General features: G+C 38.0%; 1 protein-coding gene across 3 annotated transcripts in view; it reads left to right on the top strand.

Annotated features, from left to right (window-relative positions):
* Positions 1 to 25966, top strand: part of SYCP2 (synaptonemal complex protein 2) — a 52619-nt gene that overhangs the window by 5145 nt on the left and 21508 nt on the right. For 2 of the 3 annotated variants that reach the window (XM_016131687.2, XM_036229219.1), the window contains exons 3-23: positions 1220 to 1363; positions 2109 to 2237; positions 2998 to 3102; positions 3372 to 3396; positions 5350 to 5435; positions 6037 to 6122; positions 6385 to 6419; positions 7247 to 7389; positions 7470 to 7522; positions 8294 to 8339; positions 8850 to 8945; positions 12268 to 12328; positions 15660 to 15808; positions 16929 to 17003; positions 17450 to 17593; positions 20143 to 20242; positions 21092 to 21246; positions 23304 to 23373; positions 23697 to 23751; positions 24228 to 24361; positions 24807 to 25240. In XM_016131687.2, the coding sequence (XP_015987173.2) occupies positions 1220 to 1363; positions 2109 to 2237; positions 2998 to 3102; positions 3372 to 3396; positions 5350 to 5435; positions 6037 to 6122; positions 6385 to 6419; positions 7247 to 7389; positions 7470 to 7522; positions 8294 to 8339; positions 8850 to 8945; positions 12268 to 12328; positions 15660 to 15808; positions 16929 to 17003; positions 17450 to 17593; positions 20143 to 20242; positions 21092 to 21246; positions 23304 to 23373; positions 23697 to 23751; positions 24228 to 24361; positions 24807 to 25240 (2325 nt within the window). Of the gene's footprint in view, positions 1 to 1219; positions 1364 to 2108; positions 2942 to 2997; positions 3103 to 3371; positions 3397 to 5349; positions 5436 to 6036; positions 6123 to 6384; positions 6420 to 7246; positions 7390 to 7469; positions 7523 to 8293; positions 8340 to 8849; positions 8946 to 12267; positions 12329 to 15659; positions 15809 to 16928; positions 17004 to 17449; positions 17594 to 20142; positions 20243 to 21091; positions 21247 to 23303; positions 23374 to 23696; positions 23752 to 24227; positions 24362 to 24806; positions 25241 to 25966 lie in introns of those variants that run through there. The other variant, XM_036229220.1, reaches the window with a different exon arrangement.

Genomic DNA, 25966 nt, shown 5'->3' on the forward strand with positions numbered 1-25966 from the left:
ACGGTACGCTTACACTAGCCTGGGCGGTGCGGCCTGCTACACACCGATGCTGTGTGGCGTGGCCTGGCGCTCCGAGGCTTGTGTAGCGTGTTCCTGTACTGAGCACTGTGGGCACTTATAGCAGCGGCGTGTATGTATCTAAACATAGGAAAGGTAAGGACAAATATGGTATAAAAGATGAAAATGGTACAGCACTTACTACGAATGGAGCTTGCAGGAATTGTTGCTCTGGGCGAATGACTGAGTGGTGGTGACTGTGAAAGCCTGGGTCACCACTGTACTACTGTCGACTTTGTAAACACCGGACACTTAGGCCACATTGAATTCATAAACCAACACGAGAGTAAATCGAACACAAGAGGAAATGATGCAATTGAGATGCAGTACGCATGAAATAGGAGGCTACCGGCGACCTAAGACAGCCTACTGTCTTACAGCACGTCTGTCTTTTAAGTAGAAAGAGTGCGCTCTAAAATAACAGTAGAAAGTTTAGCAAAGTAAATGCGTGAACCAGTAACAGTCATTTGTTATTATCATTAGCTTCTGTGCCGTACATAATTGTATGTGCTATACCTTCATACGACCTGCAGCAGAGTAGTTTTGTCTACACAAGCTTCGCCACAAACACGTGAGTGCGGTGATAGGTTGCCGTGGCTATGATGTCACGAGGCAATAGGAAGTTTCCAGCTCCATTATAATCCTATGGAGCCACCATCCTATTTGAGGTCTGTCGTCGACCACAACATTGTTATGCAGCATGACCGTAAATGTGTAATATCATAAATATGTGTGTAATGCTTATCATATTGGTCGACATAATTTCTAAATAGTGCTTTTGCCTGTGTGCTTTTTTTTTTTACTATTTAAACCTCATTAAGAAGTTAATGAGAGAGAGAAGGTTTTATCCATGGTATTACATATTACTATAAAGTTTATTTTCTTTCATTAATTTTTTGAGTTCAACATAACAATGACTTTACAATTTAAGATAGGAAGTGGAAAATTAGTAAAGTATATTTTTCCTATGTAGACTCTTATCCAAAAAAGTTAATCTCTGTTACTCCAAATTTAATAGTGAATGTGTTTTTTTAAATGAGTTGATATTGTATAAGCTCTTCTGAGAATTTTGATGTGAAAACAATGATCAAATTGCTAGATTGCATAACGTGACTTAATTTTGACATTGATTCAATATGTGCCATTAACTATGTTTCTCTAGCAGTTGGAAAAATGCATCGATGATGCTTTAAGAAAAAATGATTTCAAACCTTTGAAAACACTTTTACAAATTGACATTTGTGACGATGTGAAGATTAAATGCAGCAAACAGTTCTTGCACAAGTTGGATGACCTTATATGCAGGGTAAATATTCCTGTTGAATGATCGTTAGAATCATCAGTTCGCTATCTCCTTTCCAGGAAGAAGCACTCTATTAGAAGAAATGAATAAAAAGGTTTTGGAAAGCTTGTTTATAATGATATAAATAAATGTTTATTTCACCACTTGCTTACTTTTTTGAAGAGTTCCAAATGACATATTGGCCTATTTTCTAAATAAAATATACAAAAAACTGTGCTTACAGAGTTACCTAAACCTGTTTGGGGTTTAAACAACGATCTATTTTTTAAAAAACCTGTCAGCATATTCTTCATGTTATAAGGACAATGCCTGGTGGTTGCAAAAATAAAAATGATCCAAAACCTTTGACTTGATTTATCATGTGTAAGGCAGTTTTATATGTAAAATTGTGATTATTGGCAGTCTCATCCAGTATCTGAGACTTGCTTTGACTCAAAGATTGAGTAAACAATTCTTGTATCCCTTAGATACTCAGGAGCTTTTTAGAATAGAAGGTAACTGATTCTTTGTATCAGTCTAAAGTTTCTTGGATTTATACAGCTCTGCATTTTCGTACTAAGTTTGTCGTTCAATGGCTCTAGGCAGGTTGCTTTTTTTAAACCACACTTCTGTCTTTTGTCCTTGGAGATTGTGATAATGGCTAACTTCCAGGATTTGTGAGGATTATAAAGCTCCTATTATAAAGCAAAATGCCAGTTTCACACTATTTTGTGTCAATAGATGTTTAAATGCATACTTCTCATTTCAGGAACTTAATACAAAGGATATTCAAACTGTTTCAACCATTTTGATTTCTTTTGGAAGATGTGGCAAAAATATCAGTATATTGGGGCAAGCCGGACTTCAAACTTTAATGAAACAAGGACTGGTCCAAAAGATAAGTATAGAATATGTAACATTCATGTGAGGGAAAGATGATTAAAGGTATGCTTTCCAATAAATGGTTCAAACTGTTGAAAAATAAGTATGGAGACTTTATATAAAACTTAGAGATAAAACAAATATTTTTATAACCTGTGGTATTTGTTGCAAAGATAAAGATCACAAGGAAACTATACACAGGCACCTCAAATCATGCGAATTTAAGGTCACAAGACCCCTAAGACCTTTCCTCGCTTTATTTTCTTTTTAGCTCAAATTAATCACAGTCTAACTTTATTTTTTTAATATTTACTGTACATCTGCCATGCTAGAATGTAGGATATTGATTTTTGTCTCTCTTGTTCACTGCTATCTACCCAGTGCCAAGAACAGAACTTGGGATGTAGTCTATACTCATATCTGAATTAAAAGTGAAATCAAAACTTTTCAAACAGCAACAATGCCCAAATCTAACTGGTGATAATTTATTCTTATCAATTATATGAATGTACCCAAATTAGGAATGTGAAGGAAAAAATTAAGGTCTTCTACCTGGAATTCGGGTTAACTTCAGCCATTCCCACCCAAACAATGGAAAATATAATGAGTTACCAAAACCCCCAAACAACGAAGATTTTAAAAGCATAAGCTTGTTTTGATATGATATTGGTATTTGAGTTCTAATGTTTCTTTATTCCTAGGTTTACTATTTATATAAAGGTATGTACATTCTCAAAGTTGAATTTAAAGTAACTAATATATATTTCTTTTTTTACATGGTTGTCTGGTTTGAAAAATCCAAGGAGATTATTCTGAGTCGAGGAAATTCAAAAGATGAAGGTGTTATAAACATGATAGAAGACTTATTTGATCTTTTGATGGTAAAAAATCACTTTGATGGTATAAAGCATGTGTTTAATTAAAAACAATTTGTGTTCTATATACCCTCTGCCTAAAAGTCACTAATAGATTGGTTTGTGATGCAGTTGGGTTAGTCTATTCAGATGGTATTAAACATTTATCCTGATTAAATAGTTAATACATAAATGTTAAATAATCATGTGGTGAATTTGGATGTAACCTGTTTTAATACTATCTGTAATAGTTTATAAGATAGTTATAAATTAAATATTATTCACTTTCTTTTCAGGTCATATATGACATCAATGATGAAGGTATAATAAAAATTTTATTTCTATGGAACAATTTGCAGTTAGAGTTTTGGTATAATTTTGCAATTCTCATACTATTGCCCTAATATTAGGAATTCATTATCTGATTCTGGGATCAATCAACAAACCTTTTCTGTAAAGGGTCAGATAGTAAATATTTTAGGCTTTGTGGTTCAAGAAAAAACGAGGATATTATGTAGGTATTCATACAACAAGGAAGAAACAAATTTCCACACGTTTTATTGATGCAATTCAAAATATAATAATTGAGTACAATATTTTTGTGATACAGGTAAACTAATAAGGAGAATAGCACTATTTCTTGAAGGGATGACATTTCACTTAAGGTTCAAAGTTAGTTTTTGCTATTGTTGAAACTGATTGCAAATGATCATTTGCTTATGCTTATCTGTAATGAGATTTAATGTATACTGCATTAGAAAATGTCATGCAGATAATGACAAATACTAATATTAATGAGCATGATTTTAATTGAGCATATTCATCACTTGGAAAGCGTTTATAGAATTTAGATTCTTAGTATTTGCATTTTAGAATGGCATTGCATTGCAGATTAACGACTTTCAGTCAAAGAGTAGATGGAAGCTCCTCGGTTGCGTAATTAAATGAATTCGCACATACGGAATTTCCCTCTGCACTTATATCAGTGTGGAAACTTGAAAAAATATATGTCCCCTATAAATTTGCATGGGAATGGATATCACTTTTGGTTTAACTTTTGACAGCCCAGGAAATATAGAAAGCACCTTGGCATTAATTGTGAACCAGATAACCTTAGTTTCATTGAAACGATTTTACTGACGTGTAAGTTCTCATATCCCATGATTTCACATTGTAATTTGGGGTAGAGCCAGAGCTATTTACCGAAATCATTCAATGATATGTGATGATGGCCAAGTTCATGAAAGTGCCTGAAATTCACCTGGACACCACTGGTTCAATTAAACATGATAGATTCAAATATTTGCACAGAGTACCTGCTGGTGAATAATACAGAAATGGTCGGTGGGGTGGATTTGGTTCATAGGCTGTAGTCTGCTAACCCTCGAGCTAATGGAACAAAATTTTCAATAGTACACTGAGAATGAGTTTTGTCTTTTTTCCCTTGTGGCTAGTCGGTGAGCAGTCAGTCCCAGTTTATCTGTGTTGCCTGAGGTTTCTGAGGCTGGTGAATTATTTATAAATAAAGGAATAGTCACTATTTGCTACCTTTAATGCCAGAACATTTTAAAAGATCATTGGCGGTGTCAGGTCTAAATTCCTACATTTTCAGGGGAGAATAGGCCTAAACTACCAGTGATACGGTGATCCAACAGGTTTTTTAAATTACACCTTTTTACCTAATTGATTTTTTTTTCTTTCAATGTAGTCACTTTGGAAGGTTGGATATTTTTGTTGTGGTATCACCATAAAATTATTTTTAAAATTTACATTATAAAATAGCATGTGGAAAATTCCTTTGAATATATTTAATATTGATAAAGACTTGTCTTTTGAGAATAGGATTAACATTTAGAAATAGCTCAAGATATTAAGATCTTCATGTTGTTGAGAGGTGATGACTATTATGATGTTTTTGAGGTATGACTATAATGAGGCCAGTTTTCTCAAAACCTCAAGATGGAAGTTTCTACTTTTATATTCATTTCATCCAAAAAAGTATTGCTGCCTTGTGTGCACAAAAGGAGAAGCTGAATTTGGATCTCTCTGCCAGAAGTAAGATCCGTCCCATCCGTTGAATGTATTTTTTTTCCCCAAAGCCACATAGCTAGTTAGTGGCAGAACCAGCCCTGAATCTCATGCTTCCTGACGCCCAGGCCAGTCAAGTGGGCCTTGTGAACTGAATTGGTACTTTCTTTCCATTAACTCATATAAGTCAAGTCTGTCGTTTAAAAGTATTTAAATTAACACTTATCAATAATTTAATACTTTCAGGTAAAAGGCAAGTAGTGGAAAGTTTCGTCCCTCGAATTTGTGCCCTAATTATTGACTCAAGGGTGAATATTTGTATTCATCAGGAGGTAAAGTCATTTGTTAGCTTTTCTTTTCAAACCTAAAAATGAGAATATGAAGAAAATTTGGTAGCAATTATCAAATTGAATATTTAGGGTTGGCATTAAATGATCATGTAGTATATTTTTGTTGTTAATTCATTGCCTAACATGCATTTACGTTAACCATATGTGTTTATGTAGGCCTATTGCTCATACACAAATATACCATCTAGATCTTAGCAATTCTTAAGTATTTAAATGCTAGAAATAACTCATAATAGTGTATAGATGTCTGTACATGTGTATAACCATAAGAACAAATATTAATGTAACATTTTTTTACTTTCCTAGTTCTTATAATAAAGTGATAACGTGTCATTGCAAAAATAGTAACTGCTTTAAGTATATAGAAATCATGGTATATTCTATTTTTGATATTCTAAGTTTTATGTTTTTGTGTTCACTATTTTATATTTACATTCTTTCCTGTATTCTCCATTCCCTGCATAAAATCTTATAATTAAGAAAAAAAAATAGACTTCTAAGTTTACCTGGAATGTTTTCCTAAATACTTAAATATTTCACTGAATATAAAAATTAATGGATTATCTCTTTTTTTCTTTTCTAGACTATAAAAAAAATGAATGCTATGCTCGACAAAATGCCTCCAGATGCCAGGAAAATACTGTCTAACCAAGAAATGTTAATTCTCATGTAATAATTTGTATTATATTTCTTTAGTAGTTCAAGTCAGGAATTTAAAGGATGTTTATAAGGCAATAAGACAACCATGCATTTCATTAATTGAAATTGATAAACTGTTGTAGGTTTCTAATATATTTTATGGATATACTTTCTGCAACAGTCTATGATACCAGCCAATTATAAATTTTAGTGAAATATTTCCCCCCAAATATATTGACTTTCTGTTTAATTGATACTAGTTTAGTACATAATCTGTTGTTTTGATTCACAGGAGTAATATGGGAGAGAGGATTTTAGATGCCGGAGGTAAGTTTTTCAAAAGGTTTATATTTGGAAATATTTCAAATTTCCTAGAAAATGTTTTTCAGTCAAACTATATTAATGTAGTGAACTATGAGGGAATTATTAACTAATCAAGTAATTATTAATTACTGTAATAAGTAATTAAAAGATAAATATTTGTGGAACTGAAATAATAATTAAGCATTACAGTAGGACTTGTTAAATGTAATTTGTACCTAACAGATTTCTGGATTATAACTTAATTTTTCAATAGGTTTGAATTACTTTTGCTAAGAAATTCCTTAAATGGTATTTTATGAAGTTAGAAAGTTTATTCTTAGGATTGATAGATTTCTTGTTAAACAATGTGTTTAACAATGTGTTAAAACTCAAACTTTCTTTCCTAAGTTTCAAATGAGAAAATTTTGACTTAGTGATTTACATATAGAAGAAACCACTGCTTTAAAGTACTTCAGAATAACTGTAAATCTCATTACACAAAAGGGACACAGAGGTTCTATGATTTTTATAGACCATTGTATGACTTATTTTACAATTCACAGCTCTAATAATGCAATATTTCATAGTCTTTGAATATATAGGAGTGTCTTTTGAAAATATTCTTTAAAAAAAAAAATTCACCCTTCTGTTAGGGAACTTGTTATTTGGGCTCTATGCGTTCCTGTAATGATGAGCTAGTTCTAATTCATGTGAAGAAAATGACAAAAGATGAGTAAATTACCCTAATATTTTCTGTATGTCTCTTGTTCTGATACCTTATAAAATATATTGACTTTTATAAACTCTTAATTTTCATAACGTCAAATAATACAGTAATTTTTTTTTAAAAGATTACGACTTACAAGTAGGTATCGTAGAAGCTTTATGCAGGATGACTACAGAAAAACAAAGACGCGAACTCGCGTGTCATTGGTTTTCCATGGATTTCATTGCTAATGCATTTAAAGGAATTAAAGACTCTGAATTTGAAACAGTAAGTCGTACAAAAATAACAAATTAACAATAGTTTTTAAAAATTACTGCCCATTTTCAAAGTCTTTTTTTATTTATTAGGATTGCAGGATTTTTCTCAACCTTGTAAATGGCATGCTTGGAGACAAGAGAAGGTAAACTTAATGCAGGTTATTTAATCTCAGAAATGGGCGTGGAAGGATAGGTAACATAAATCTTTAACACTTTTGGTAATGGCAGAACAGTATTCACGGCGCTGCGCCTGGTACCTTGTAGGTATGCGGGACACATTGGACGATTGAGTTCATGTTTACTTTACTTAGGGAGTGAAAGAGGACGAGGTCAAGTGCAAGGAGTCATACCTTGGATTCGAATCATAGGTTTCTGTCTCCCTATTTTAACATTGGGCAAGTTATTTAACCGTGCTTGCCTCAGTTTCCTTAGCTGTGAAATAAGAATACTAATACCTACTTCACATATTTGTTATGAAGATTAAATGAGATAATTATATGCTAAGTACTTCTATCTGACCAAGGAAGTAGTCAATGAATTCAGCCATTTTTCTTAGGAGTATTATTCGCTTTTACTCTTCTTTTCCATCTGAGTCCTATGAGAACTCCCATTGTATTAACAGTATGAGCTAAAATGAGGCTCTGCTCATGGTCAAAGCACGGAACATGGGATGGTACCATCATGTCAAAGTGGCAGGTTTAGGATCCTGAGTAAGAGGCTTTCTCTGCAGGAATAAATTTACATTAAGCTTTTACTCTAAAAACTAATAAAGGAGGAGATAGGATTTTGCATAAGTTGTTATGACCACTGCCTGATTTTCTTTTGGCCCTAGACATGCTTTCTGTGGCCAGTGAAGCTTATTCTGTGAAAAATTAATAAATTTTTTGTTTAACTCAAGCTGCTTTTTATTTCAGGGTCTTTACATTTCCTTGTTTATCAGCATTTTTTGATAAATATGAGGTAAGTTTTAGATTTATCATGTTTCAGTTATTTGATGAATTTTGATGCTAAGGGACAAGTGAATTACAGGTTACCAATTGAAAAGAACATTTAAAATGTTCTTGTCATAATTAGATCTCAAATAGAGCTGGTCTTGTATTTTATATCTAAGACATTTTATGACCTGGTGTATTTGTAACTAAGGATAAATGAAATATAAAGGCTTTACTTCAAATTTTCTTTTCCTAATCAAGCCCATTATTGATTTATTATTCATGAATATATACAAATGAATATTTTAACCTTTATTTGCATTTGTAATTTCTTGGAGCGGGCTGATTTCTGCGTATAACACTAAGCAGATTGTTTCTAAATTGATTTAAATGGTGTACTATCTCCTTTCCTCTCACCTTCTAGCTATACTCTTATCAAAAAAAATAAAAGTGCAACCATGAGATTACATGACTGCAATTCTCTGCTGTCACTTTTAAAAGCATAGGATATATTAGTTTAATATGTTTATTTTATTAGCTGCAAATACCATCAGATGAAAAACTGGAGGAATTTTGGATAGACTTTAATCTTGGGAGCCAGACTCTCTCATTCTACATTGCTGGAGATAGCGATGTGAGTCTTATTCCCTCTATACCATTTTATATGTGTGTTATATGTGCACTTAGAATGTCTTAATTCAATTTAAGAATATCTTTTTCTTTGTATATTTATTCTAGCTTTTTTAACATATTTCAGTGTTATCTCAGAAATTTTGATTAGCATGATAACCTATCAAGCCAATTAGAAATGAAAACTGTTTGATGTTTATTGCAAAAAAAATGATGCTAAATTTTAATGCTAGTTTTTTTAAGATAAGCTTTTCAGAAATAAGTTACATGTTAATGTCAAATAAAACTTCATTCACATGAATAAAGTGAATTGAATCTAGAAAAAAAGTGACTCAAATACAAAGGCACTCAGTTAAAAATAACATTAACAGATAATGACAAGTGGTCTTAGTCATATAATCTGTTTGAAAATAGTGAGGAATTGATTCTCAGGTAGGATTCGAAGGTGAATTTTAGTTTTTACCGTCTGTGCTGCGTCCTGCGTTTAAAGCCTCCAGCCAGGTGTTTTGTTTTCTACTGTAGTTCCTGCCTCCATTCAGCCTTGTCTAGTGGACGATTCAGACCAGACACTACGCTTTTTAACCTGAGGAAATTCCGTTTCCAAATTGCTGCCACTTAACCGTCTGGTGCGTGGGGTGCTCCTGGCGCCACCGGTCTATCGCGTTGGCCACAATCTGAGCGGGAGTCGATCTGCACGTCCCAGTGCGGTGTGGCTGCCGGGATTCTAGTGGAGCGTGAGTCTCTTTGGTCTGCCTCTTATGAAGTCCTGCTTTTTGTTCCAGGTAGACTCTAGGCTCTTTATAGATGAACGTTAACCAGACGTCTCTTGGGCTTCCCACACCCCTTTGTTTCTTTGTATTTTAGAGAACCTCTTTAGACTGTTAAGTTCCAAACACTAGCACGGCTTCTCAGGGGCACTGACACTTTTGCATTAGTGTGGTTATTCCTGCGGCGTCTGTAGGAGTATTTTTCAGTGGGTTTTCTTCAGAAGCTGGCCTTCCATTTTGAGAGGAGAGAGTAGACTAGATTGATGTGTAGCTCCTGCCTCCATTCAGCCTGGTCTAGTGGATGATTCAGACCAGAAACTAAGCTGTATAGTATTACGCGTGATAGGGATAGGATAAAATGCATTAAGGCTTTAATGCCTGTTATGTTGCAGACAGTGATCTAGACATGCTGGGAGGTTCTTCTTCCCAAAAACATATTTAGAATCCACTCTCCTCTGGATTTCTACAGCAGCAATGTATTAGCCCTGTACTCTTGCTCTCCTGGAAGCCCTTCTGCATAGAGTGGCTGCTTAAAACCCTTCTTTTGTCTCTTAGCGATGGCCCAGGAGAGTCTTCACGATCTGGCCCCTGGCTCTTTCTCTGACATCTCAGACCGTTCTTCATGCTCACTACGTTCCAGCCACATTGTTGTTTTTTCTGTTCCCCTGATGCAGGTCAGGCCCATTTCTGATCTTTCCACTTGCTGCTGCTTCTGCCTAGAAACCGCCTCCAGATCTTTGTAACTTCGTTCCCTCCCATTGAGATTTTAGCACAAACACCACGTCCCTGCGGAGGAGGTCTTTGATGACTCAAGCTAAAGTAGCCTCCCAGCCGCACGATAACACACTGTCCTGCTTTAGTTCCTTTATAGAAATTAAAGGAATTACTATCGCAAATTATAGTAAAATCATTCTTACTTGTCCTATGTTGTCTGCTCCTCCCCCACAAGGGGAGAGTCATAAAATCAGGGACCTGTCTTTCTCATTTGTAGCTATCCATATTTATTACAAGAATGAATGAATAGACTGTTCAAAGAACTGAAAGGTACATAAATAGTGTGGTTAATGCAAAGAAAATTGGAAAGAAATAAGACAGTGCAGAGCCAAAGGAGGATTATAAGTGGGAGGTAGCATCAGTTCAGTGAGTATTAGGAACTTACTACGTGCCAGATCTATGCTAGGCACTGAGGACCGCATTCATGTAAAAGGTCCTTCTGGCAGGGAGAATGGGTTAAAAAGGGAGGAGACCAGAGGCTGTTTGGAGACTTTTGCAGTAATCCAGGTGAGAACTCATGGCATGGTTGTGGAAAATTACAGCAGGGGTGGATGGGAATGGATGGATCCCAGAAAAATTTGAGGAGGAAGTATAACTGAGTAGACTTGGTGCCGATTTGTTTGTAGTAAAAAGAGGATTAATAAAACTTGGGTAACTGGATGGTTGGGGATGCTGTCACAGAGGGTAAGTTTCGTACGGGAAAGACGATGAGTTCAGCTTTGAGGGTTTTGATTTGGAGATACTTCCGGGATATTCTGCTGGAGATATCTGGTAGGCAGTTGGATATGTATATTGGTCTGAAGTTCAGGTCAGAGCACTGAGCCATAACAGATTTAGAAGCTATCTGTATTAATGATAAATAAAATCATGGGATTTAATGGCTGCATGGATGACAGAACGATAGAAAATAAATTTTAAAGGAAGGCAGCGCCTCCGCATCTGAGGAAGAGTCATTTCGGAGTTAGTCAGTGGTGACATCCTCGAAGGGGCAAGTTTCCCGCAGAGAGGTATGAAGCTGCTCAGCCCGCTGGGGAGACGCGGTGCCAGCCCTTTCCTCCTGCCTGAGCTGCGGAGGTCTGGGCGAGTCCGCGCCTTCCCTGAAGAGGGCCCTGCCGGTCGTGGTGCCGGGAGCGTGCGGGCTGGCTTCAGTTGCAGCAGGGAGCGGAGGGGTGGTGAGGAGACCGAGGGTCTGGGGAGTGTCCGTAGAGTGAATTGTCCTCGAGAACTGGAACCGGCTTCCTCGGGAGACTCCTGGAAGGCGTTAGGGCCCCATCTTTTAGCAACGGTATCCACTGTTTACTATGGCCTTTTCAGTGAACTCCGTATTTATTCAGTTATACAAATTTTCAATTAAAATCCTTGAAGGAGAAAACATTTTAGGTTGTTAACATGCATTCAATGTTTGAATCGAAGGACAATCAATATGTGTGAATTGAGGAATGTGTGTGATTTCACAAAACATTTCAAAGGAAGAAATGACAGAATTTGGTTACATTTTTTTAAAAAATGTCTATTCATGGATAGTCATTCCTTTTTTTGGTCAAGAATGGGAAACCATAAAATTAATACCATTATTTCCTTTTAAAAGCAAACAAATAGATTAAATGTGACATGTAGAATGTATTATGCAGTCAATTGATGGAGCAAGAAATGTATTATATCAGCTGGTTACTCAGTGGTACTTGGTGTTAAATAGCCTTCATTGGTAGTACAACTTAAAGATTCTTTTTAAAGAAGCTTTAAAGCAGGAATCATTTATGGTCAAAATCCGTTTTAAATTTTAAGGATCATCAGTGGGAAGCGGTCACTGTGCCTGAGGAAAAAGTACAAATATACAGCATTGAAGGTATGAATCTCATTTTCCATAATTCTCTTCTTGATTTTTATCTAATGGAATTGAAGTCGCATGCTCGCTGGAAAAACAAAACAGACTAATGAAAGCAAAACCAACATTTCCTATGTTCACATTTATAAATTTGCTAGTTCAATATCAGCAAATTCTCTAACCCTGCACCCCCCCCCGCCCCCCCACCACACACACACAACCTCCCAGCTCCCGCCTGTACTTACTCCTTTGCTGTCTGGACTAAAACCCATGAACAGTCACCTTCTCATTGACAGGTTCAAGCTTTTTGTCCTTCCATCCTGTTGGTACGATTAGATCTAAACATTTAATTTGTCCCCGTGTGTAACCAGCACTGTGTAGCACTGCCGGATGCTCGTGGCTTGGCAGTCTGGAACCTCAACACGTTCAGCTGATTTTGTCCATTTTTTTTGTTAGCTTTATTCTTGTTTTAGTGGTTTATTGGGGCAAGTTTACCTTATATATCTTTAACTTAATAGTGTGTACGTTTAAGTAATAATGCACCCGTTTATGTGTAGTATAATCACCTTGTATAATAACAATATACTTTTATTTTTGTTTTCCTGGCCTTTGTGTCAATTGCTTTACATGGTCAGAAACCTCATAATATGGTGTTATGATTTTTTTGCTTTAGGAAGCTAATTATCTTTGAAAGAGATTTAAAAAGTGGATTAAAAGTGTTTTGTACTTCCCAACACATGTTCTGTTTACAGTGTTCAGTTTCCTTTGTATAGACTCGGGTTTCCATCTGGTTATTTCCTCCGTCTGAGTGACTTCTCTAATATTTCTTGAGTGCAGATGTGCTGGTGATAAGCTCTTTCAGCTTTTATAGACCAAAAATATTTACTTTTATTTCAGAGGTATTTCGATGCAGACGCAGGTCTACATTGCCTCTTTTTCTTTCGGTTTGCTTTTAAAATGTTCCTCTACGTCTCCAGGCTTGTGTCGTTTCTGATGAGAGACCCGCCATCATTCTCATCTTCGTTTCATTTTATTTGAAGTGTTTTTCCCCAGCTGCTTTTAAGATTCTCTCTTCATCACTACTCTTAAACAATCTGACGGTAGTGCTTTGGCGTAATGTTCTTGATGTTGTTTGTTCATAGGATTCATTGAGCATCTTGCTTCTGTGAGCAGGTCCATAGTTTTTTAAAATAAAATTTAAACTTTTCATTAATTTTTCTTCAATTTTCTGCTCCCTTTTTCTGCTTCACTCTGGAGACTCTGATTACACAAATACCAAACTCAAAGGTTCCCAAAGCTCAGTGCTTCTCCGGGCTCTCTGGTTCCACCTTAGACTTTTTCCCCTTCTCTTTTTTCTTTTGAAGAGTTTTATATATCATGCTCGTTAATATTTTCTTCAGTGTCTAATCTGCTTCTCATCCTGTCCTAGTCATGTTTATCTCAGGCATTATATGATTCATCTCTGGAAGTTGGATTTGGATCTTTTTAAAAGATTCTTTTAATTTTAGAGTAGTTTTAGAATACAGAAAATTTGACAAATTAGTATAGAAAGTTTCCTCACCCAGTTTTTCTTTTATGTGTGTGGTGAAGAAAAAAGTGCATGACATAAAACTTACCATCTTAACCATTTTTAAGTGCTAGTTCAGTAGTGTTGAGTATATTCACCTTGTTAAAGAAATCTTCGGAACTTTTTATCTTGTAAAATTGAAACTCTACACCCGTGACACTACTTCCCTGTCACCACCCCTCCGCCAGCCCTAGCAAGCACCATTCTGCTATTTGTGCGAATGTGACTAAGTGGAACCACACAGTGTGCGTCTGGCTGATTTCACTTAGCATAATGTCCTCGCATATTTTTTACATCTTATTTTTGTGGTACATTTGTCACTGCTTTTTAAAACAAAACACCTGCTTGGGTCTTGTGTATTCCTCCAGCGGTCTCATTCTTTTTCCATTCATAGCCAATTTTTAACGAATCGTTTGTACTAGATCTTTCCTCCTGCTATTCACGCCTGACCCTACCACATTCTGTTTTATATCTGACTCCAGTGAAGTTTTCACTGAAATTCCAGTTGTCAAAATAATTCACTATTAATATTAGTATGCACACTTCCTTCCCCCACACTTGACACTGTTAACCACACTTTCAGTTTTGAATCTTTTTTCCTAATTTCTTAACTGAGGTCTACATGTAGATATAAGTGATAAACTATTCCATTTGGATATTTTCACAAATATCTATTATCGAAAACACGTGTCCGCAACTAAACTTGTACCCAATACTACCTCTTTTACGTCCTGTCTTGACAAAGGGCACGATGATCTTCCAGGTCTCCCAGATGCGGACGCCGTTCCTGATCGTTCCCCCTCCTCAGTCATTTTCCAGGGTCTGTCTGTCTCTTGACTTTGTCCTCCCCCCTTCATCCCCCATCACTTCTCACGTCAGTCACTGCCATCACGGCCTACTTATTTGGCACCTTGCCAAATGTAGTTGCATGTTATTGGGCAAAAAGTGATTTTCTTGTTTTAATGGCATCACCTAAAGTTGATTTTTAAGATCTACTTTCTAATACATGACTCATCCTAATTTTATGAGGATGCTTTTATAAAAAATTAAGTTCTTTATGTATGGATTAAAAGTTTGAGGAGCTTTCGGATTGGTGAACAAGAATGCAACTATGTGCCAGGAGGGTGGCACACGCCAGGTCCCAGGGACAGGCGCTCCTGTGCTCAGGACCGTTCCTGACGTTGCTCTGTGTATCTCTTCAGCTGGCCGTTGGTTCGTATCCTTTAACGTCCTTTGTAATAAAGCGGTGGTCCAGTCTGCCTGTGTGGAGCAGGCAGGATCCGAGTTTTATGTGAATGGCACTCATGGAAGATAGAGGGCAGACCCTGGAGATCAGTCAGTATCTCTGCCTGTCAACACATTTTATTTGTGGATTTAATAGAAATGTTTGAAAAGATGCTTATGCATAGAAATGTAGTTGTTTATGGAATTAATTATTTTCTTTGTCTCTTTTAAGAAAGTCGTTTTCTCACATGTTTTTAAGGAATATTTATTAAGAAGCTGTTAGTGTCCAGAATGTATTCAGGGCTTTAGCTTATTATTATATTACTCTGTAACTTATAGGTCAAGAAACAGATTTCTGAAAAATTGACTTAAAGATTTTTGTAAATAAATCAACTTAATTTGTTACATACATAATACCAGAATCAATTTAAATACTGTTATATCTTAATTTTATTTCAATTCATTTTACTATTTTGCATGCTTTTGTTATTTATAGTCTACCTATAGAGTGGTATCATAGAAGTGAATATAAACTAATCAGCGTGATTTCTTTGTGTGCAGTGAGAGAATCAAAGAAACTACTGACAGTAATTATGAAAAATACAGTAAAATTTAGTAAAAGAGAAGGGAAAGAATTGCTTTTGTATTTTGATGCATCATTAGAAATCACTAATGTGACACAAAAAATTTTTGGCACAAATAAATATAGGGTAAGTGTTTAAACTGTTTTTAATATTATTTTCATACTCCAGAAATTTATAGTTACTCGGAGCTAAGTTTCATTGATTTTTTTTTTTTAACTCTTAAAATGTTATATAGATTTTTTAGTTCTTTAAATTTATATTGGGGACTAGCCATTAGCATTGTTAGCCATACCCTCTATCTATTGGAAAGAATCTCAGATAACAAAATAAGCAGTAGTTTATGAAAACATTTTATGAATTCCTGCCAGGTAGGTAAAAAGTGAAATGAGACAAAGCCCTATTTTCAAGACATTAAACATGGTTCATAGGGAAAATGAGGTACAGAAGTCGAGGAGAGAGAGTGCTCGTTAAGACTCACATTCGGAAGAAAGGCTATGGAGATGGCCTTGAAATGGCCTCCGGAGTTGGGTGAGATTTAGATAACATCTTTCCAGGGCTGGAAGACATTGGTAATTGGATAGAGTTGGATGTTGTTTAACTTGGAATCTAAAGTGACAATTCCCTTTATGTTTGGGGGAGATACTCTGTTGACAGGTTTGGATAGTGTGTGTCTTAATCTGTTCATGCTGCTGTAACAAAACTGCAACAGATTAGATGGCTTAAACAACAGACAGTCATAACTCCGTTCTGGAGGCCGGAAGTCCAAGGTCAAGGTACCAGCAGATCTGGTGTCTGGTGTGGGCATGCTTCCTGCTTCACAGTGGCCGTCCTCTCTCTGTGCCCTCACCTGGCGGAAGGGGTGAGGGAGCTCCTGGAGCCTCTTATGAGGACACTAATCCCATTCATGAGGGCTTTACCTTCACGACCTGATCACTTCCCAATGGCCCCACCTCCTAGTCCCATCACCTTGAGATTGTATTTCAACATGAATTTCGGAGGGGACACTGTTAATCTATAGCAGTGCAAAACGTTTGTGACGAAGAGTAGCAGAGAATGTTTGTGAGGAACCCTGACCCAAACGGCAAGCCGAGAAGACTCATGGGCAGTCACTGACATACTCCGAGAGGGCGTTTATGTGTACAAAATGCCGATGAGATCATTTGGCAATTTTGGAAGGAAAGAGGTAGGAAATAATTACATTAAAATGGGATGAACTGGAAGAAAATGATATCACTTTGAATTTTAGGAATTTGCCAGAAAACAGAGCATTTCAGTTGCCAAAACATCTGTGCATGTGCTTTTCGATGCAAGTGGATCACAGGTATGTGTCTGACTTACTCGATTTTAACCCTCGGGCGCAGTTTAACCCAAATAACAGCACAGTAGTAAAGTTCATGTTGAATATCTTAAAAATAAATTGTCTCAACATAGTGCCCTAATAAGAGACATATGACTTTTAAACATGTTGTCAGTTATAATTTATTTTAGTACAGAAGGTAGATAGTTACTAATCAATATCAGTTCAGGTAACTTTAAAATGAGAAGTATATGTCCTTCCGCTAGTGCGAAAGCTTGTCATAGGTCTATTAATATTTGAAAAAGTGGATGCTTTTAGTTGTAAGACTAAAAATTATAGTGGTACGTAGAAGATGAAAGAATTGACCTGTGTAAGTGTCAGATGAGCGGGTGCTTTCTTCAGACATCCACTGTTTTGTAGGAACGTCCTGCGGTTTGTAGTTTTAAATCTTTTCCCACATTCCCCAACAGATTCTAGTGCCAGAAAGTCAAGCCTCACCTCTAGAAGAACCCATTAATTTGAAAGAAAAACCTAACTCTCAAAAGGAATTTGCTAAACCTCCAAAACATATCAAAAACAGTACTCAAGGGAACAGAAAAAGTAGTCAGCTGGAGGTAAATATGTTGTCAAAATTGTTGCTCATAACAAACATAAAATCATTGCTATATATAATCACAGAAAAAAAGCATCTAGAAATTTGTTAATTGCCTCTCAGTAACATTTCAAAGTATTTTCCCTGTCTCTTGCAACTATAAACAAAAGATAGTGTCTTAGCAAATTGTGTTTATGTATAAGAGAGGGTTAGGACAAGGTATACTATACACTTGTAAATTCCAAATTAGTGGTACATAGGAAAGTAATGATCACTTTTTAATATAACCGTTGTTCTAATTATACATTTAGATGTAGAGTACAACTTTATAATGTTTGTATCAATGTGTTTATTCGCATGGGGAAAGAAAGCCAAGTATTAGGTGGTTCTTCTGCCGCCGCCGCTCCTTCCACCGAGTCTCCCCAGGCCACATCCAGTAGAACGTCTCGGCCTTCTTTGTGCCTTGCTGTGACACTTGACATCACTATCAGCCCTCTCTTCTTTGAGGTCCTCCTCCTCTTAGACTCATGTTAGCATTTTAATTCTCTCCTTACTTCTGTTGCTGGGCCAGAAACGCTCTCTCCCCAGCCCCTGGAAGCAGCTCTGCTCTGGGAGCCGGATCCCCCGCCTTCTGGACACGCGTGCGCCTTCTCCCCTTGCGAGCTTCCTTCACATGCATGATTTAAGCTCTTGAAATGCACCAGCCTTCTCTGCAAAGTTCGACAGCTGCTTCTCCATGTCCTCTTCTGATATTTCCTTCTGTCTCTCCAAGCCCTTTTTTAAAGTCTAACCGCAAATTATGTTTTGCCTCACATTTGTATCTGCCTCATACTCCAACAGTGCTGCTGTCGATTGTTCTGCTAACGCTCCATTCCGGCCTCCCCCGCCCCCCGTACCAAGGTGCTAGTGATCGTTTTATCATAATGTCTCTCGCACCCGCCGCTCCTCATTCCCTTTACCAGGACTCACTGCAGCATGCCTGGGTCAACAGAGTCACCCCTTAATGGGTCTTCGACAGCTCGCTTCATCCCGTGAGCTATCCTATGTGGTATCCCACTGGCTTTTCTTCACGTTAGTATTTTTGTAGCACTTTCCCGCTCAGAAAGCTTTGCGATCTGTGTTTATTGCGCTCAGTCTGAATTTCGACTCTGTTCTGAGACTACAATTTTACTCTTTCAGAATACCTTTCGCCTCAGCGAGGCCGGTCACTTGACGGTCGCGCCGCGCCGGTCCTCGCCTCCGCAGCGTCCTGCACGGCGTCTCTTCCTTTCCACCTTCGCTCATCTGAAGTGAACTTACTTTGCTAGTCTTGGTTCATTTTCACTTTCTTCATGGAGCTTTTTCTGATTATTTGAGTTTTTACTAATTTCTCACCTTTAGGCAACTACAGCTTTCACAGGCTTTCCGTATGTTTGGTATGTTTCTTACAACTTTTTCCATTTAGTCTTATGTCCTTCGTTAAATTTAAAAGGTCGTCTTAATATTTGCTTAGATGATTAGATCATGAAAGCTATTTTGTCTGCAATCAGAATCATAATTTGAGTACTTATTAAAAATGCAGATTCTTAGACCCTCCCTCCCCCCCACCTCTACCTACTGAATTATAAACTCTGGGAAAGACCTTAATGGACACCCAAGTTTGGAACCACTGTACCATCGTTAAATAGCCACTGTGTTTCCATCAAGGATTAGCTGTGCAGGTCCCGTTCGCTATCCCACTAGGCGCTGCCTTTTTAAAAGAAGAATCTGCTGGTTCTGGCTTGTTTTCTGTTTAATCGTAGAATTTCCTTTTCTGCTGTCCTCCTCACCTTTCATCCGGGTCTCATATACACATCTACCCAAAACTCCAATGTTTTTCCCCTCTGTCTCAGGGTAGGTAGGTGCCTGTTTAAGGAGGCTCTCCTCCGCCTCTTCACAGTCTGCCCTCACCTGCCCTGTGTGGGACCCTATGGCACTCCTGTCCCCCGTAGCCCCTGCCTCTGCTTCGCTTGCCCTTACAGTTGCTCAAGGATGAAGTTTAAAATGCAAGTCTTTATTGGAGCTACTAGCTTGTGTATCAGTCTCCGATTTCCTGTAGCTACTTTTTACTCCAAAGAGAGTTTCGTCTTCACAGAACATTAATATAACTTTTTAAATGTGAGAAAGTTTCAGATGATGCTCAACATCACGGAAGCGTTCACAAACGAGTTCACGTGAACATGTATCCAGACACCATCTACGTGACGCAGGACAGGACACTGAGCCGCTGGTTAACTAGGCGAACCAGTGGCAGCAAAAAACGTCTCAGCTGGTCTACAGAGGCACTTTGTCTCGCGTGTCTAGATAGTCTATAAACATTCTTCAGAACAGTACTCCTTACCTGTTTCAGCTACCCGTTCAGTGCCAAACATTAGGAGTAAACCCTTGTTTGGTGAAAAGTCAACCTAAAACAAAGAGATTTCTGGATATCATGTCTATAAAATGCCACATATCTTTGTGTGACATCAAGGTAATATGTTATGAATAAAACTGTAGGATACCTAATTTCAAAAGGTAATGTGTGTTTACTGTGGCTGTTTCTCACGGTCGAAGGTAATCACTCCCAGCAAAAGGAAAATGTCTGAAGCATCAATGATCGTTCCTGGCGCAGACAGGTACACCGTGAGAAGTCCAATCCTTCTGACCAACACATGTAAGTTTTATAGTCTCAAAAGATTTCCAAGAAGGGTTCTTATGCTTTAAAGCAGGCATTTTTTAATTCAGAGATATTCTGGGTATAGTTTACCTATAGGATAAGTTGGGGATATAAAAATTGAAAGCCAAGAACCACAGATGTTTCAGAAAGGTTTAATGGGTGTAGACATATAAACATTATTCAAAACAGTAATACCCAGCATTCGTAATGTATTGTAATTTAAGCAGGAGCAGCATAACATGGTGGCTAGAAGAATCAGGCACTTGGGCTTGTTTTCCACTGTCAGGGCTGTGCTTTGTACAGATTATCCTCTAGCTACGTTTAGAACCAGTTTCCCTTCTGTGAAATGGGACTAAAGTGTGTCCATCTCATGAGTTATTTAGAGGATTAAGTAAGAATCATTCCTTCAAATGGCAGGGAGTATTGGGAAACATTTAGACAGCAACCGGCACATACTAAGAGCTAAATAAAAATTAATCATCTGATACTATATCCTAGTTGCTACAAACACAATCTTATTTACTACTTTTGACAATTTAATGACCTCTTCCTAAAATCCAGTTCCCTGCTGGTCAGTTGGCTAATGTCCAACAGGCTCCCCAAATTTAACAGATCCGAAATGAATTCATCTTTCCACCCTCTCCCACCCCACTCTCCTACCAATTTGTTCCCCACTCCTTACCTTGGCAAATGGCATCCATATCCACTTATCCATCTAAACCAGAAGGCTGGGGCCCGTCCTAGAACCTCTCTCTTTTACCTTCCTCATCTAAAAAGTATCTCAATGAAACAATAAGGAATTTTTAAAACCCCACAAATAAACTAGTCTTTTGTCTTCCTTTTTAGTAACACCACGAAGAAGAATTAAATCACCACTGCAAATGATGAGTTCTGCAGAAAAACCTGGGGTTTCTAAAACGTCGGAAAATGAAGTGGATAATGCTGCATCACTTAAACCTAGACCGTCTAAAGGAAGAAATCGAGGAGATGATACAGACAAAGTAACTTTGAAAGCATTTTAAAAATTTTAGCAAGTTATCGTAGAAATACATATTGAGCTAAGTTCTTTTGCAAGCAGTGAGTGTCTCACTTTAAGACATTGCCTTTTTTTTTTAGGTATCATTTATTGTCCTTGAACATAAATAAGGTCATTCTCACATACAACTCATTCTCATCTATGACTGTGCTGACAATAATATTTATATGAATGTTCATTCATCATAACTCTGATTATGCATTTGGTAGGAGAATGGGCTCACAATTATTCTATTATACAAATTAGCATCTCCTATGAGGAAGTTTCTGCTACAGAAACATAAGATACAAGTGGACTCTGTCCTTAAGTATCTCAAAGTCTAGCATAGGAACTGGACAAATGAATAAGTTTGTTGTAATAGTGTAACTGTTCTCAGATGTGCATGTAGGAGGCAGTGGGAAGCTAGCGAAGGGGCTGGTGCCTAAGCCCTGAGCTGGCGGGGAGGTCGAGATCAGGATACGCTCTTTAAAGAGAGGGAGAGTGAGTTGATTTTTGAAGGACCAATAAAGGTTATTCAAACGGACATTGAGGAGAAGGCCATTCACTGCAGGGAGCTGAAGGGATGCGGCGGGGAATGGATAAAGCTGTTTCTGGAGAACTAGGAGGTAATGAGAGATACAGGTAAGTTTGTAGATGAGGAACACCTACCAGCTTTTGTTTTCTCTGAAGTGTGAAGATGGCGCATCTCCCTTGGGGATGTGCTGACACGGGGCTCAGGGACATGTCAAGGTTTGGAAAGCTACCGAGAGGTAACGAGAAGGGCTGATGAGCAGTGCTCGGCCCTGTGGAAGGCCAGTGTAAGTGTAAGACTGAATCTTATCATGGCACTGGTTCAGAAACAGGTGTGATGTTCTTTCAAATAAAGCTTAGTAGCCTTGGTGTCGTAGGAAAGAATAGATGGTGGACTTCAGAATAAACTTAATGGTTATGTGGCAGAGAGATAAAAGGTGCAAGAGTCGCAGAGATTAGAAAAGCAGTCAGACTGACGGCTCCAGTCGTCTAGCTAGGGGTTCTTCATCGGAACGCCGCCGCTCAGTTTTGTGGCACGGTCCCGAGTGTCGTCGGGCAATAAGCATCCTAGGCCTGCTCTTATTGTCAGGAGGACCCATCTGTCATGGTGACGCCCACACCTGCACGCGCTCACACTGCTCCTCTCCCATTGGAGAGGACCCGAGGAAGTCGGGAGAAGTAGCCTGGGGGTGTACTCGTCTGACGGTGGTGTCAGGTTTTTATTTGACCTGGGTGAGTGTCTCTGGCTATGGAAAGGGGGAAGCTTGCTGTAGGTAAGGAGTTATCTGAACAATGGCCAGAACTGTACACCCTCATGGTACGTTTCGTAATTTCCAACTCCTTTACGTAAGTGAAAAGACAGACTAGATGCAGGTTAAGAGATCAACGGCAACAGGAGGCGCGCCACGGGGGCTCTGGAAACTCAGTCACAGAGGAAAACTCAACTGCGCTAGCCGTGGGTGAGGGCGGGGCGCTGGCAGGGTCACCTGCCTGTGTCTGCACCACAAGTGGTTTTCTTGCGTTTTAAGGATAGGTACCATTCTAGACTGGGCATAACCTTTATGAAATGCAGTTAACATTTGAACAACACAACTCTGAACGTCGTGGGTCCATTTATATGGGGATACTTTTTAATAAATACTGTGAATGTATTTTCTCTCATGGTTTTTTTTTTTAACACTTTCTTAAGCTTTATTTTAAGAATATAGTATATGATACATATAACTTTCAGAATTTGTGTTAATCAACTTTTATTGGTAAGGCTCTGGTCAGTAATAGGCTGCTAACAAAGTTTTGCGGGAGTCAAAGGTTATATGCAAATTTTTGAAAGGTGGGAGGGGGTCAGTCCCCCCTAACTCCCAAGTTGTCCTAGGGTCAACTGTAAATAGGAATACTATCCAACTTGTAATAACAAGGCAAATTTATTTTAGGTTTTAATCTTTAATACTCTTAAAAGTTGTTTTCTTATACTGCCTTAATCAAATTTACTTTAGTATGTGTCTGTGTTTACAGTATACCAAAATGGCCAAAGTTGCAGAAAAGACAGAAAATAAGGGCACCGACTTCCCAAACCAAACTTTTAGTAAGTACTTTTTGGTTTCATTTCAGTTGCTCTTTCAAAAAATGTATATACTTCTCTCTATATTTCTCTTCAGTTCCACTGGCTTTCATTGCTTTGAAAAAGAAAGATTTATAATAAGTGTATTCAGCTTTATGCAAGGAATTTAGAGGTTACAAGGAAATATAGTTTCTGTTCTCAAGAAGTTTGGGTTTGAATGGGGGAAGACAAGATCAGTCAATCTCGCCATCTCAGTATGCAAGCCTTGATCAAATTCATACCAAGTCCCAGTTTACCCTGGCAACTGCATGCAAAATGAAAATAACACAATTTTTGTTTTATTTTAGATGAGCTCCAAGATATTCCTGATTTGCAGGCAGTGGGAAAAATTGATAAACCTGCGTAAGTATGGAGAAAAACCCATCAAATCATTTTTAGCGCATATTATTACTTTTAAATGAATGTAACAAATTTAAAGGAAAAGGTTTTTATAGTCTTAGAATGTAGTATCAATTATAGTATGTTTTTTCCATGTCAACCAACATAACTCCTTTCAAATGGACTTAAAACGAATGAGATTTTTTAAATAATAAAGCATGAATGTAAGGAAATTTAACCTAGTTTAAATACACAGCAGAATATGTAAGATGTGAAATATATTTAAGTAGATATCAAAAGAGTAGCAAAAATGGAACTTTTTAATAATCTCTGATCATTTGTATAGTACCTTTTAACTTTCATCATGACTCATGAAAATATTTTTATACTTGCCTGTTAACAAATTGCTATCAATAAACATTGTTTAAAAACTCAAGGTCTTCTGTCAGAGTCTTAGCTAATGTTTTAAAATATGTTAAGCAAATGAATTTGTTTTCCAGGTTGCCCAGCGTCGTAGACAACACCAGTGGAAACAAAATGCAGTCTAAGTGGGCGTGTTGGATGCCTGTCACGAATATCAAGCTGTGTGATAACCAAAGAGCAAGCGCTTCGTCAGGGGACACATCTAATCAAGGTGTCACATATACGGCCGACCTTTCAACAGCACAAGTTTGAGCTGCATGGGTCCGCTTACGCAGATTTTTTTCAACAAGTACTGTAAATGTATTTTCTTATGATTGTCTTCACATCATTTAGCTTCGTCATAGGGATGCAGTATATACCACATATGACATACCAAATATGTGTTAGCTATTTCTGTCATGGGTAAGGCATCCTCTCAGCGGTAGGCTAATAGTTCAATTTCGGGGAGTCAAAAGTTACACATGGATTTCTGACTCTGGGAGGGTTGACACCCCCAACCTCTACGTGGTTCAAAGGTCAACTGTAGTCTTCCATATATAATAGTAGTTCCAGAAAATATCCATTTCTCGAAATGTCTAACAAATATCTTTGGGTTTTACAAATTTGATATATTATCAGTTTATTTAATAAGGTCTCATTTCTCATTTTCCCGCTAGATATTGTTACCAACAAAAAACTTACTAAACAAAAATCATCCTCTTCAATATCTGATGATGATTCTGAAGAAGCAGGAAAGGTGGAATACAAGAAAGAAGTAATGCAGCGTCACAAAACGGGCAGAGCAGAAGTAGCAGTCTGCAAAAGAAACAACCAGCCACCGGATTACCAACACCCGGAGCAGGAAAACATCGACAACACCAAGCAGAGCGACTGGCGCATTGAATCCGAAACCACTTTTAAATCGGTCCTCCTGAATAAGAGAGTGGAAGAGTCTCTGATCTATAGAAAGAAATACATACTGTCAAAAGACGTGACCTCTGCCGTTCGCGATAAAAGCCCTTCTCCTAGAAAAGGTGCCAAGAGCCGTAGAAAATCAGGGAAGAGATTAACGTCTGAACTGAATTCCTCGGATTTGAAACCAAAAAAAATGGTGAGGCGTTAGTGTGTTTTGTTTCGCACACCGTAAAATGCCCACTTGATAGCAGAAGAAAGGGGAAGAAGCTGGGTCGATCGCTGCAGATTTAGCACTTGTAATACTTTGTTCTTTACTTCGTGCTCACTCCAGGGCACGCGCCTCTCGGACCACTTTCCTACCGCTCCCGACGCTGACTCTGCCGCGACCCGGCAGGGCAGGGTGCGCAGGCAGGGCAGGCATGGATGCGCCTCCCCGCCCCTCCCCTCGCCTTGGGCCTCTCCCTCTCTGTCCCTCAGATTCTGTGGAGCATGCGTGTAGAGTCCAGTGCCTCTCGAATGGCGCTTGCCTTTCTTTTTAATAAGTGCTTATTTTCGTGTGCGTTTTCCATTTTTAACTGAGTGTAAAGACTGTTCTGTTCACTCGTTTTCCTGCGTGGCCCGGCACAGCTTTGCACAGTGTAGCATCTAAAGTGTTTCTTCGGGGACGGATGGAAGCGGGCGGAGGACTCCGTCTTCTGTCACTGTTGCCCGTCGCCTCTGGAGCTTCGTTCCCTTAGATCACTCATCCGTAGACCATCTGAGGACAGCGTCAGCTCTTCTGCTCCATGCTTGGAGACCACAGTTTACTTTCTGTAGCAGAATCTCTCTTGGGGGATGGTGGGCGAGGGTGGCGAGTCACATGCAGGTTAAGAAAACTTTTAAATCATAATACATTTCTACCGCCAACGATGCAACTCGCTTT

This window comes from Rousettus aegyptiacus, unplaced genomic scaffold (genome assembly GCF_014176215.1).
Source record: "Rousettus aegyptiacus isolate mRouAeg1 unplaced genomic scaffold, mRouAeg1.p scaffold_m13_p_12, whole genome shotgun sequence".
NCBI classification, from domain to species: domain Eukaryota; kingdom Metazoa; phylum Chordata; class Mammalia; order Chiroptera; family Pteropodidae; genus Rousettus; species Rousettus aegyptiacus.